Consider the following 12,872-nt stretch of genomic DNA (forward strand, 5'->3'; position numbering starts at 1 on the left):
CCCTTGCCTAAGAGGAGCAAGCGTATGGAGATGAAAGGGAGAGAGATGGAACTGGATTGAAGAAGAGAGTGCAAGGAGTCCTCGGAAAGTCGATAGAATAGGTCGTAACGTGATGTGATGTGATTTGATGTGACGCGCCTTGACTTTTGCCCAAGAAAAACTGCCAAGAGGTTCACCAGCTCAGTGATGAAGAAGGGGATGATATCCGGATGTTGATGTTCACTCGTGACCTTGGCTGAGATTCTTTCTGTTCTTTTTTGGTCCTCCTTTTCTGTGGATGATTGGCGATCAGTTTTTTAAAAAAGAGGCTCTAAGAAGAAAGAGGGAAAATGGAGGAAAAGAAGGTAAAAAGAAGAAAAAGCAAAGAAACAAATGGGTGTAGTAGCAGGATGGTTGTGCTACCTGCTGCACCGACAGGGAAGAAAGATCGCCGAGAGCACTCACGCAGGACGCGTGCCCGCGATAGGATACCAAAGGTCGTGTTGAGAGGGAAAGTCCGACCCACCAGGCCAGAAATTGGTGGGTCCTTCACTTTGCAGTACAGGCACAGTATAGAAACACAGTATGTCATTTCCTATACCACTGTCAGTATTTCTCAAGCCACAGGCTGGCCATCCCATCACCACCTAGTGTGGCTGGCGTCTTAGTCTGGGACACCTCACATCACAAGTCCGATTACAAGTTGCCAGCTCACCCAGACTTAAGTTTTCCAATTCAAACCTTTGGCCTTCTTCCTAATCGCTTACATCGTGTTCACATTTTCCTTTCTATCTAGTATCTTTTTCTTATTCCCTTCTCGTCTTGCGATCGATCCTGTGGGACAGGTACCCTACCCTCTTTCAGTACGACTCAACGGGGCATTTGAACGCTCCGGGAGCCTTTGATCATTAATTATCCCCCGATTCAACGGCTACGGCACAGTTCACTGCTCCTTCTATGCTTCAGGGCTTGCAGTCACGGTCCGAGAAACAATAAAAGTCTGAAGAAAAAAAAACATTCCCGAAAAGCTCTGTTCTTCTCCATTCTCCATACTCAAGCCCAAAGAACTGAACCCATGTGGTGATCCATCAAGACCAAGACATCAAGACATCAATATCAGTGGGGCAAGTGTGACCTGCAACAGTCTAGGTAGGACACCAAGGACCTCTCTTCCCTGGTGGGCCTCTCCATGGAAACAGGTTCCTGCAGCTGCAAAGAGTTGCACATGCTTTAGAAAGGCGACTCAAGGCTCACCAAATCACGTGCTTCACATCAACCTTTGCATGGTACGTCATTGTCATTTCCTTCAGCACCTACCTAACCACGTGACTTCCTTTGCCTTTCATGGGTCTGGCTGACACACGTGATCTGCTGCAGTATGCCCATGCCCTCGTACCCTCAAATTGGAAATTAGCTTGAGGGTCCCGTCCCTTGACCCGGGGAGTCGATACCATGGCATCGAATCCGAAGCCGCTCGAGGCCCGAAACGAGATTGGCTCCGGTGAATATTCATCGACTCGTCGCAACCCCCGCCGGGGGGCCAAGCCGCCATCGCAAACGCCCAATATCTACAGCGGCACCACGACCCGCTCCCGCTCCCGTGGCTCCCAAAATAGGCCACGACCGAGATCGGAACCGGAGCCGAAACCGAAACCAACGCCGACCACCGTGACTGGCCCCAAGTACGGCCCGAGACCCGCCAAAGTCGCCGAACCTCCCAAGCACAAACGTGCATGGCGCCATCGTGACTATGTCGTTGACGACGACTCCGTCGATTCGGACGAGGTCCTGCTGAAGAAGAAACCACGCCTGACTTTCCAGCTGGACAATGACCATGTCCGTGAGAGGGAACTACTCCCCCATGAGTGGCGACCTAATGGAGATTTCAGCGATTATGATGATGATGACGATGAAGATGACGACAACGACGACGACGACGACGATGATAGTGAAGACCATGACAAGATAGTCTCACATCCTCCGAGCTCCCCGGATACCGTCTTCTCGTCAACCCCACCCAGAAAGAGGCGCAGCATCGCTCGCCGTTCCAAGTCGACCGTCGTCAAACTAAACGCACTTCTTCACCAACAAGATGATGCCGAGCCTCTGCCCAAAGAGGACGAGCCGACCCCCGTTATTCCCGACTGGACAGATGCATGCATAGGACACTTTGTATGGATGCAGGTCTTTGAGTATGCCGCTGTCATCCCGGGTCAGAACCTGATCAGGACCCGGTGGTTGCTGCAGACTGCTCTGGTCTGCAGGGCCTTCCTGGAACCTGCCCTGAACGTCCTGTACCGGACCCCTCCCTTGACCTCGGATACCCGGCTGCAGCGCTTGAGCCTGCTGCTCTCGACGTGTCCCTCGCAGACCATGTTCAACTATCGAGCCAAGATCAAGTCGCTTCACATCGACGTTACCAGGGCCCATCTCCGCGACGGTTTGGCCGACCCCGGTCTCCTCATCCAAAACCTCACCAACCTAACCGAGGTCCGGCTCGTGCATCCTTACGACGATCCCCCCTACCGCAACCTGTCGGCGCATATCCGCTTCGACTATCCGGCGCGTCTCTTCCGTGCCTTTGAGGTCTCCCAATGGGCCAGAGACGGCGACAAGCGCCACGTGACGCGTCTGGCCACCTGGCAGTGGAACGACAGGATGATGAGGAAAGGATACGTCCGCAACCTGTCCACCGTGCGGGACTTGCACCTGACGCCCACCTTTTCCGAGCTCCGCACCATCCACTTTGTCAACTACCAGATGCCCTCCTGGGAGCGTCACAAGAAACTCCCGGCGCCCGATGACCTGGCCCAGATCGCCGCCGACGAAGCGTACGTCCGCGAGCTCGCCGGCTGCCTGGCCGTCTTGCACCACCTGGTCGATCTCACCTTTGAGAGCTCGACCGTCGTCGGCCCGCTGCTGCTTGGCCTGCTCCCCACGACCCTGAAGCGCGTCCAGTTTGTCAACTGCTCGTTCCTCGAGTCGCCGGATTTCGCCGCCTTTCTCACGTCCCACGGCCAGAGGCTGGAACGTCTCACCTTGAACCACAACCACTCCCTCAATCTCGCCTTCTTGCCGATTCTGGGGCCGACCTGTCCGAATCTGAAGGAGCTGCGCATGAACATGAGGTGCTTCCGCGAACACGAAACCTGGGGCAATGCCGCCCCCAACTATGACCACCTGCTTCTTCCCGACCAGGTCCCCAAGTGGCCCTCGTCCCTGCAGCTGGTTGACCTCGACACTCTCCGGCGATGGACCCCGCACGTGGCCGAGATGTTCTTCCAATCCTTCATCGACAGTGGCCCCGAGCTGCCCATGTTACGGCACTTGTCCCTAAAGTGCATGCTGGACATTCCCTGGCGCCAGCGTAGCACAATGCGACAAGAATGGCAGGAGAAACTGGAGGCAGTCTTCCTTCGGCCCTACGAACCGCCCCAGGAGCTGAATACGCTCCGCAACCAGGCGTCCCCTCCCGTCATTCAGCAGGCCCCTAAGGCCAAGACGAAGAAGTCGGCATCGCGACCCTCGCGTCAAAGTGTCCGGATCGCATCCCTAAAGTCGGAGTCCCCTCCGCGAGCGGGCACCACAGGGAAAAATTTGCGTTCCCTCAGTCGCACAATGTACGAAGAACCAGAGACTGACGAATTTGACGACGACGACGACGACGACGATGACGACGTTGAGATGGGCGATGATGACGATTCCGAACCGAGCGGCAGCGGTGCGGATTCGGATCAGGCTCGGACCGGAAAAGGATCCAACGGTTCCTTCTTCGTCCAGGGACTCTGCAACGTTGTCAGTCTCAAGCTCGACAACCAGAAACCAAGAGAGAATCAGTGGCAGATGGAGGACTTTGTCAACTCGTCGGACGATGCGAGCGACCCGGAGTGGCCCGGCACCGACGACGACGACTAGAGGACCCCATCGCAGCCCTTCTCGGGAGGACAGCCATTGTCTCGGCAGTCTGTTCTTTTGTTCCTTCTTTTTCTCGCAGTCTCCTTCCCTCTGTCCATACTTTTTCTTCTCGCACCCACTCTTTCTCTCTCACTTTGCTCTTTACTTGCTGCGGCGTTATAGGCAGGATGGCTTCGAGGCTATCCATCCTGAAGATGGATCCAGGAGGGCGGGCTAAAGCAAGGCGTAACGGGTTTTCAGTAAAAGGCCATGTGTTATGTGACAGCCCACGGAGCCAGAGACAAGGTCTTTTTTTTTTATTCCCTTCCTCTCCTAATGACGATCAACACGATAGGGAAAGGAAGACAACGTTCTAGGCCTAAAACCGGCCATGGAAAGAAAATACCAGGAGGCTCGGCAGGGATTAGGAAAACTCGGACGGGGCCTAGGCGTTCAGGAACCGGCGGCTGGGGCGTCATTGTGCCACCATGGATTAGGGGCGCCAGCGATTCAGCTTCTCTCTGCTGGTTGTAACCCGAGATGACATTGGATCCGTCGTTTGTTCACCAAAGTGGTATACTGGTCCTATCATGGGAGCATAGCCAGTCTGCATCACTCTGGCTTATTCATGGAAGATGGATCCTCTACTCGAGCTTGGGTTGTTTGTTCCAGACGAGTCAGACAGTGCTGTCAGTCAGTATATATATCAAAAGAATCGCTTTCTCATACGCCTTGTCGCCCTGGACATGCGTCCTTGTAGTAATAACGTTCTTTCGTAATCGTCGTGTTTCTCATCAGAATGTTGGGGGTTCTTCCAGTCCGAGTTGGGCCCCCATACTTTCTATCACCTCTCCCTTTCCCTCTGTCAGTCTTTTCTCCATTTCTTTTCTCCTTTGCTATCTTTTTACTTCAACGGGGTCCCCGAACCCTGGCTGAGCGGCATGCGCTCCCACCAAAAACGACATTGTGCAATCTCCCTCTTCGTCAGCGTCCGCACACGAGCCACGACCCCCTCGCTCTCACCCCCGGCGCGCTCGTCGTTACCCTCGCCGAAGACAAGGATCTTGCCCGCATCAGGCCCTCCGTCGGCGTCAAAGGGAGACACAAACTGAGGCCATGCCGGGTCGTCATAACCCTCCTGCTGCTGGGACGGAGGGGCCAAAGCCGCCCCGGTATCGCCCCTGCCGTCGCCGTTCTTGTCGTTCGTGCCAACATCAACGTGGTTTGGGTCTCCCTGACGCGAAGCAACGAAGCGTGAAAAGAAGCCGTGCATGCGCTCCGAGACGGGGATGAGGCCAGGAAAGTCGCCCAAGGTCTCCAAATCGTGGGTGACGACGGGCTCTTCGTCCCCGTGGTTCGCAGCCGCGAAGGGTTCGGCGCGGGCGGCATATTCATAGACGTAGACGGGCTTCCCCGCCATGGCGACGTGGTGGGCCGTGTGCAGAACGGGGGCAATGTAGGCATGGTGCGCGTAGGCGGTGGCGAGGCGGGCCCACTGCGGCCCGCAGTACGAAGGGACGGCCGGGGTGTAGGGTTCCCCCTGGGCTACAGCCACGTCCGGTGGCGGGTACAGGCGGTCCAGTTCGTCGAAATCGGACGATGTGAGGCCCGGGATCAGAGTCTGGAAGAAAGCGCGAAAGTCGGCGGGTGAGGAGGCTTTCATGGGCACAAAGGTGGTGCCTTCGTGCGAGTTGAAGCCTGTGATGAGCGGCGGGCGGAGTCCGCGGCCGGACGACCAGAGTTGCAGGGGCAGGTCAGGAATGACGCCGCCTACGCCGTCGATGGAAGGCTGGAAGGGCCAGCGGACGGAGGAGGCGAAGCGACCCCAGACGGACGAGGCTGCGTCGAGCAGGGTGGACAGAGGCAGGGAGCGGAGGTGAGGAAGGATATCGTCGGCCGGAAGGGATCGAGGGAGGCCAGCCTCTTCAAGGAAGCTCTGGAATTGAAGCTCGTGGCGTGAGTGGTCTGGAGAGAGCACGGACCGGGCCGTTGCAGAGCCGGATTCGAGGATGGCTTTGTGGAAGAGAGGTGCCGTGGACGATTCGGAGGATAGTATATGATGTCCAATCTGTAGGGAGATGCGGTATTAGAGCCAAGTGTAATGAGAGGAAACGCGAAGCCTCCTTTCTTCCTCTTTTCGAAAGACGAGTCAAGGGTGAGGGGAAATCATCAGTCTCTCATAGCATACCGAGTGAGCACCAGCACTGACACCCATGAGGGTTACACATCCTTCATCTCCTCCAAAGGCAGCCGCATTATCCCGGACCCATTCAAGCAGCCTCCTCTGGTCGCGCAGGCCCAAGTTCAAGACGCCCTCTTTGCCGCAGACCCAACTCGGCAGGAAGCCCAGAGGCCCGAGACGGCAATTGAAGCTGATACCGAGGATGGGACGCTCGGCATAGGCGACGAAGCTGGCCATGTCGCGATCCGCACCTTTGCCAAAATTGAAGGCGCCCCCATGGAAGAAGACGACGACGGGCAGGCGCTGCCCCTCTTGTCCAGTGGGGGAAGATGAGCAGAGAGAGGAAGAAGACAAAGGCCGAAACAGGTTCACGCCAAGACAGTCCTCTCCGACAGTCCAGCCATCTTCCTCGTCGATGCTACTGGTAATGGTGGGACATATGCATCCGTAGGCGTCGGCGTCGAAGGTGTCGTGGCTGGCGGGCACCGGGACGGCGTCTCGGAATCGACCTGCGGGCCCTGGGACGACACGGGCGTAGGGAATGCCGAGGAATGCCTCGACGGACTGCGGGAGGTCATCCCGGGAGAGGACGGTGCCCCGGTATGTGCCTTGAAGGAGACGGACCGTGGGCCGAGTCGACATTTTGTGGCGATGATGTGATTATGTGATAATGTGATGATGCCTCGTCTTCTTCCCCATCAGAAGGTTACTTCGTAGTTGCCTATCAAGTCGAAGGGATATGAGGAACACCAGTTTTAGCCAGGTATGTTATCTCCATCACGGGCGATTCAGTCCCCTTGCTCCCTTTGGCATTGATCAGAAGAGCAAATAATAAAAACTAAATTAAGAGACGAGTTGTCAGTCCTGGGAAAAATATGTGCGGGGAATCAATTTCCCAAGCAAAGTACCTACACCACTTGACTGTATCGCAGGTACATATGTGTACGAGTACTATTACCTCATCGTGGTGTACTCGTGACAGAAAAAGGAACTGAGCAAAAATGTAAATATGTTACGACTCTCTCTGTTGTCTACAAGTACCTACTCCATACCTGATCATGATAATGATAACGGCAACAATAACGCAAGCCGACAAGGTCAAACATGCCGAACAAAAACAAACAAACACCAAGCCCCGAAACTCCAGAGCTGGATCCATAAAACTGACAGTGTGGAAGCACGGGGAAAGCGATGCGCATTTCCCCAGAGATCGCTCCCTTGGTCGACTACTATGTAGTCTCCGACATGGACGCCGCCGCCGCTGCTGCCAACATCTGCCGCTTTCGTCGCTGCTTCTCGGCCCATTCGCGACTGGCTTGCCTAGACCGCTCCGCCGCTTCCTCCCGCGCCTTCTTGGCCGCCTCTTCGCGCTGCCGCCGCTCCCTCTCGCGTTGCTCCGTATACGAGTTGTCCTTCTCGTAGATTTCCCTACCCCGTTGCCGCTGCTTTTGCACATCTTCTGCCGACACCGTGCTCCGTTTACCGCTGGTGCTGCCAGTCGATGCCGACGTCCCCCGGCTCTCGTGCGCCGCCTCTTCCATCTCATGCGCCGCCGTTCTTGCCGGCGTCCTGCCGCGGGAAACAAAAGACACGGCGGATAGAGAGGGCGTGCTCGTCGACTTCGCCAGCGCAGGTCGAGGCGACCCGGCCATCACCATCGAGACTCTCTTGGACGAGTTGGTCGTGGTTTTGGCCGTAGCCGTGGACGCGGCCTTGGATGACGATGCGGGCGTTGTCGGGGCGGCCGACTCGTCCGACGTGGCCTTTAGGCGACGAGCCCGGCTCGCGGCCGTCTCGCGTGGGTATGTAGCGGGCGCAGCGCCGGCCCGAATGGGCTGTGCTCGAAACTCTCGTCGCTTCTTCTCCAACTCCTCTTTCTCCTTGAGCTCCTTCTCGCGCTGCTCACGTTTCCGTCTCGAGATCGCTTCGCCAGGCAGCTCGAAATGGGGCCGCGTCGGTGCCTTGGTCGACCTGGCTCGTTGCGGAACCGTGCTCATTGGGGCATTGTTGGGAGGGTTCGCCTGAAGCGAGCGCCGCGCCTCACGTTGTTCCTTGAGCCGTCGAGCAACGGCCTCGCCGGGCAACTCAAAGCTCGGTCTGGTGGGGGGTTTCGTCGACTTGGCCGGAATCTTTGGTGGTAACAGGCTGGATGGACGGGTCACACTAGGCTTCCTGTCCAGGCTTTCCGTCGCGCCCTGTGCGGCAGCAGGCTTGGTTCCGTCTTCCTTGTTGGTAAAGGTCATCGAGGTCGACTTGCGCAGCGACGGCCTCGTCGTCGTGGGTTTCACTCTAACCGTCGCAGCCTTCCCCATTGGTGGCGACTTTCTCAGTCCCTTCTTGGAGGACCCCGCACTATCCTTCTTCTTCGTCTCCGGAGAGACGAATTGTTCAAGCCGGGTGGCCGCATCGAGTGCTTCGAGGTCATCCTCAAGCTTATCCAGCGCCTCTACCGAGTCCTCGATTCGCGCATGAGACGAGCTGATTGACGTGGAACGCGGCGAAGAGTGGCTCAAAGTAGATCCCCTGCTCTCGCTCGTCGAGATGGAGCGAACCCCAGCGTGACGGCTGTCGACGGCAGACCACGAAGACGAGTTGGCCAAAGACGCCGAGGAAGTGCCACCCGGCATCAATTCGTCGACCAACACCCCATCCGTACTGTTTTCTACGGCAGGGGATGTGACGCGAACAATGGGCTCCGCAGTCGTCATATTGTAATCGTAAGCCGCGACGTGTGATGAGTCGTGGCCTTGACTTTCGTTGCCGAGGTGGGTTGCTAGCAGGGTGTAGACGTTGGTGAGACGACCTTCGCAGTAAACTCCTCTTCCCAGATGCTTCTTCTCTATCAACAGGTTACAGCCATAATGAGCGGTGCCCCGGCCTCGTGGACTGGAATTGGGGCGGTCGTAAGGCAAGGTGAGGACGTAATCGAAGCAGCCGGCCTGGTGCTTGGCGATAGCGGCGCCGATGTGAGGGTCGTCAGCCAGGTGGCTGTTGTGATGTCCGGTAGCGCGAAGTACTGTGTGTGACCCGGTGTAAGTGAGGGTTTGTTGTTAACCACCGTCTTTCTCTCGCGTCTGATCTTAACCCGCTTCCGCAGACATAAAAGGGGGAGAACCAAAAAGGGGAGAAGTTTTAGGGGAGAGGAAAGAGGAAGATATGCTCACCTTGCTCGTGAAAGGCCGAAGACTTGACTGCCGTGGGAGGGTTGCAGTTCTCGTCAGTAGACTGACACGAATCTTCAGATTCGCAAGTTTCCTCGATAACTTCGAGAGGCTCAAAACTAGAATCTGTGTCGGTGGAAGACCAGACGTGACGTCGGCGGGTGGGCGGCCGTTCCCTCTCCCTCTCTAGGCTTCTGACACTGAGAGTCTGGAGTCTAAGCGCGAGATGGTCAAGAGGGTCCGCGCGAGATGGTGGTGCCGAGACCATGGTGTAATTTCGCGGGTAAAGCCCGGGGCTTCTCCCCGATGTCCGATGCTTAAGGGGGAACCAGGGGAGGGAAATGATGATTTGTTACTTGGTACAAATTGTGCTTTATTGACACTAATTGAGTTGTCCGTATGGTAATTGTAGTGTACGAAACTCCGATGCCTCGTTGTACAACGGGTGATGATGATGATGATGATGGGTGTCATGTCATGGCGGCGAGAGAGTAGCACGTAACAAGCATACGGGAGAGGACAAGGCAGACGACTTGTCACCCATGAGTTGGATTGAGGGGTTGCCTACCCGCCATGACAACATACCACAACGTCGACATCTTTCCTTCCCCAAAGGGAGGCGTGAACCTCGATGGGAACCCCTGAGGTGTCAGTCGCTACTCCGTGATATGCAGGAGCTTCAGCACTCCTGGGTGACTGCATCATCTGGATAACCTTGTTATGATAGCAGGTGAGGTGATACCTACCCTACCCGGTGGGAGCTGCAACTGCCCATGGGACTTGGCACCCAACAAGCTCGCTCTTGCCTTCACTTTGGTTTTATGTCCGTCTCCTTCTCCACTTTTCTTGACGCGACACAAGACGCGTCTTCCTCCTCCAACCAGACCTCAAGCTTACAGAGACGCCCCACACCCGGACACCGTACGTTGTACGCACAGTTAACTACCTAGGTATTCGTACGTAATAGGTGTCTATGTACCGCAGGTGCACACAAAATTGGCTGGCTACAGTCCGACGCCTGTGCCTCCTTACCAGTCCATCCCCGCCCCCGCAGCATACAAAGTACGTTGTCCTCTAGCCCACCTTATAAGGCCCCGTTCGCATCCTTACAGAAGCAAGAGCTTCCCATTCCACCGGCTCGGAATTTGGCGCAGGTGTTTGGCCGTTCTGCAGGGGAGGCGCCTGCCATGCTGCTCGAATTGGGCAGATGGGCACATCCTGGCAGGCAAAGTCCCGTCCGAAAGAACGCAGGCACCACCTCCTGAGGGACCAAATCCGGCTGGGCCACCGTTGTGAAAGGACGGCATGATGCAGGGCGGGCCAGTCCCTGGGCATGGGCAGCAAAATATGACCGTCTAGTCAGGATCCCTAGAGCCTTCATGAATTGTCTTTATCTGCCGAAGTGGCCTGCTCCGTTTCTTCTGCTTGTTCCGTCTGCGCCTGTAGAGTTGCCACATGCTCGGTCGGAATGCGCACCAAGGTTTGGGGCAGAGGCGCGGTCATCGTCGCCTCTTCCGTCGGACCCTGTTCGGTCTCGCTGATCTTCGGTTTGGGTATGCTCGCTGTCACCAACGATCATCGCAGTCAGTGCCTGGTCTTCCCTCCCCGCCTTCCTTTGCACCGGCTCGTGTGCTCGTTGGAAACGGTCGGGGGTACAAAAGAAAGCGGCGGCGAGTCGTAAACGTACCGGACGCCATGTTTATTGCTCGTAGTACATTGTGCCAATTGCCGATGACCGTCGCGATTGCTGTTCATTTCCAGTTGTTGGTTAGCTCCTGGCCCCATTTGGCTTTCAGACCCCGCCCGCTCCGATAAGTGAGTAGATTAGTGTGTAATATCTTGGATGGCTGGGCCACCCGAGAGCTATGCGCACCTTCTGTCCCGTCGGACAACGTCGAGAGCTGCTTCTCCAGCGATTCCATTTGTGTCGCGACCGCCGCGCTTAGGTCCCGAAGTTGCTCGAGGTTTTCAAGTTCCGCCTTTTTCTCCTGGATGCGGGCAACCAGCGCCGGCGATGGACCTGTCGAGCCCCCCGGCACATCACGAGAGCCAGCTCCCGGGATGCGGGTTGAAAGTGACCGTGTCGGGAAGGACATGGTAGTGACTGCATTGGGGAGCTAAAAGACCGCGGGAAATGTTCGTGAATCAGAGCGAGTACCAGTGACATAGTAGGTAGATAGGTACGGATAGAGCATCGGACGGTGATTATGTAATCATATTAACCAGGGTAACCGGCAATGGTGTGCTACTCGTGCCACGCCCCACTTATTTGGATCTCGCTAAGCTCGCACCTACTAAGTAGGTACTTCGCACCCTAACGCATAACTAACCCTATTATATAGTTTGAAGCTATTCCTATAGCTATAATAATAATCGATTAAAATCCTATTAAAATAAGCCTTAATCGCGAAGAATAAATCGAGGATAGAATTAGGAAGGCCCTCGCTTTAATTTAAGATACTAACGAGTATAATATTAGCTAGCTAGCCCGAGATTTTAGAGTCCCACGCTATACCCTCTCTAGACGTATTAATAGAGTATTATCGTAGCGAATAGGCCGACCACGAACCTATGGACTGTTTTCTGAGGCTTAGGAGATAGCCCTTTATCGATATATTAATAGGCTAGATCGTATATAGCTTTCTATTCGTAAGGAGTTTATAAAGGAGGCTATAAACTATATCCTATTATCGACTTAGGAGGATAACGATACCCCGCCTCTAATAGTCGGCCGTGACTAGGTTAGACGTTTTTTAAAGAGGCATAACTATTACTACGTCCTTTAGAAGATCCTAGAACATGACCGTTAACTAAGCGAAGATATTAAGGCTATTAGTAAGTAGTATAATAAGCTATACGAGGTTATTATAACCGAGGGAATCGATACCGACGATATCTGGAATATAGACAAGACTGGCTTTAGAATTAGGATTAGAAAAGATTAGCTTATCGTCACGAAGTAGCGGAGGCCACGATATCTAGGCGTTACCTCTAATTAAGAGTCTGCCACGCTTATTAAAGCTATCTCTGCGGGAGGGCGGACGATCCCTCCTATAATTATCCTTATAGGAGCTATTTATATAAGCCGCTAGTATAACACTAAGGGTCTAGAAAACGCTATCACGATCGCCCTCTCGCCTTTAGGCTATGCCAACGATAAGATCACTCTTAAATGGATCAAGCACTTTAAAGCCCGTACGAATAGCTTTACGAGAGGGACTAAGAGGCTACTACTGCTTAATGGTTTTGGATCCTATTACACGATTAAGTTTATTGAATATTATGACGATTATAATATTATTCCCTTTAGTCTGCCGCCTAATATAACCTATCTACTCTAGCCTCTCGATATCGTTATCTTCTAGCCTCTAAAGCACTATTATGCTAAGGAGCTCGATAAAGCTGTTCGTGATGGCTGTATTAACTTCACTAAGCTAGAATTCCTTAAGGCTATTTAATAGATACGACTATAGACTTTTAAAGAGTCCACGATCAGATCCGCCTTTAAACGAACTGGTATCATGCCTTATAATCCACGGGTTATACTATAGTAAATTAAAGGCAGGCGCCTAAAAACACTAGAGCCATAGACACCCCCTTGTTCACGGGCCCTTAATTCTTCGCCGTTTAGAACGCCTCTAACTATTCGGAAGCTT

The 12,872-nt window shown here is 54.6% G+C and overlaps 6 protein-coding genes across 6 annotated transcripts; 3 read left to right on the forward strand and 3 right to left on the reverse strand.

The window, feature by feature from the left end:
* Nucleotides 1-936: 936 nt before the first annotated feature.
* On the forward strand, nt 937-1,393 carry ACRALDRAFT_211757 (uncharacterized protein; the record flags this gene model as incomplete). The annotated part of the gene is made up of 6 exons (XM_071023770.1): nt 937-953; nt 986-1,056; nt 1,079-1,107; nt 1,133-1,178; nt 1,214-1,304; nt 1,357-1,393. The coding sequence occupies 6 exons, from the start codon at nt 937-939 to the stop codon at nt 1,391-1,393; spliced, it is 291 nt and encodes a 96-aa protein (XP_070874145.1).
* Nucleotides 1,394-2,224: 831 nt separating this feature from the next.
* ACRALDRAFT_1064833 (uncharacterized protein) lies at nt 2,225-3,789 on the forward strand (the record flags this gene model as incomplete). The annotated part of the gene is made up of 1 exon (XM_071017053.1): nt 2,225-3,789. A coding segment is annotated over exon 1 (860 nt), but the record flags the coding sequence as incomplete, so codon positions are not given.
* A 494-nt stretch (nt 3,790-4,283) lies between these two features.
* Nucleotides 4,284-6,865, reverse strand: ACRALDRAFT_1082664 (uncharacterized protein). The gene is made up of 2 exons (XM_071019344.1): nt 6,062-6,865; nt 4,284-5,941 (listed from the first exon to the last, which is right to left on the reverse strand). The coding sequence occupies exons 1-2, from the start codon at nt 6,695-6,697 to the stop codon at nt 4,778-4,780; spliced, it is 1,800 nt and encodes a 599-aa protein (XP_070874147.1). The 5' UTR covers nt 6,698-6,865; the 3' UTR covers nt 4,284-4,777.
* Nucleotides 6,866-7,190: 325 nt separating this feature from the next.
* ACRALDRAFT_1064834 (uncharacterized protein) lies at nt 7,191-7,556 on the forward strand. Its single transcript, XM_071017054.1, has one exon. It carries the CDS (start codon nt 7,301-7,303, stop codon nt 7,475-7,477), a length of 177 nt encoding a protein of 58 aa, XP_070874148.1. The 5' UTR covers nt 7,191-7,300; the 3' UTR covers nt 7,478-7,556.
* Nucleotides 7,557-9,697: 2,141 nt separating this feature from the next.
* On the reverse strand, nt 9,698-11,319 carry ACRALDRAFT_2035768 (uncharacterized protein). The gene is made up of 3 exons (XM_071020785.1): nt 11,090-11,319; nt 10,904-10,963; nt 9,698-10,778 (listed from the first exon to the last, which is right to left on the reverse strand). The coding sequence occupies exon 3, from the start codon at nt 10,549-10,551 to the stop codon at nt 10,291-10,293; it is 261 nt and encodes an 86-aa protein (XP_070874149.1). The 5' UTR covers nt 10,552-10,778; nt 10,904-10,963; nt 11,090-11,319; the 3' UTR covers nt 9,698-10,290.
* Nucleotides 10,636-11,312, reverse strand: ACRALDRAFT_2087217 (uncharacterized protein; the record flags this gene model as incomplete). Its single annotated transcript, XM_071022491.1, has 3 exons — nt 10,636-10,774; nt 10,900-10,963; nt 11,090-11,312. Coding segments are annotated over 3 exons (426 nt in total), but the record flags the coding sequence as incomplete, so codon positions are not given.
* Nucleotides 11,320-12,872: the final 1,553 nt, after the last annotated feature.

Source organism: Sodiomyces alcalophilus (genome assembly GCF_042370955.1).
Source record: "Sodiomyces alcalophilus JCM 7366 unplaced genomic scaffold ACRALscaffold_5, whole genome shotgun sequence".
Lineage (NCBI taxonomy): Eukaryota > Fungi > Ascomycota > Sordariomycetes > Glomerellales > Plectosphaerellaceae > Sodiomyces > Sodiomyces alcalophilus.

What these genes read in the sequence shown, in the direction of transcription:
- ACRALDRAFT_1082664 (XM_071019344.1), bottom strand. Translation starts at nt 6,697, where the DNA reads ATGTCGACTCGGCCCACGGTCCGTCTCCTTCAAGGCACATACCGGGGC. An exon ending in TCAGTGCTGGTGCTCACTCG is followed by an intron (nt 5,942 to 6,061) that starts GTATGCTATGAG and finishes ATCTCCCTACAG; the next exon opens with ATTGGACATCATATACTATC.
- ACRALDRAFT_1064834 (XM_071017054.1), top strand. Translation starts at nt 7,301, where the DNA reads ATGGACGCCGCCGCCGCTGCTGCCAACATCTGCCGCTTTCGTCGCTGC.
- ACRALDRAFT_2035768 (XM_071020785.1), bottom strand. Translation starts at nt 10,551, where the DNA reads ATGCCCAGGGACTGGCCCGCCCTGCATCATGCCGTCCTTTCACAACGG.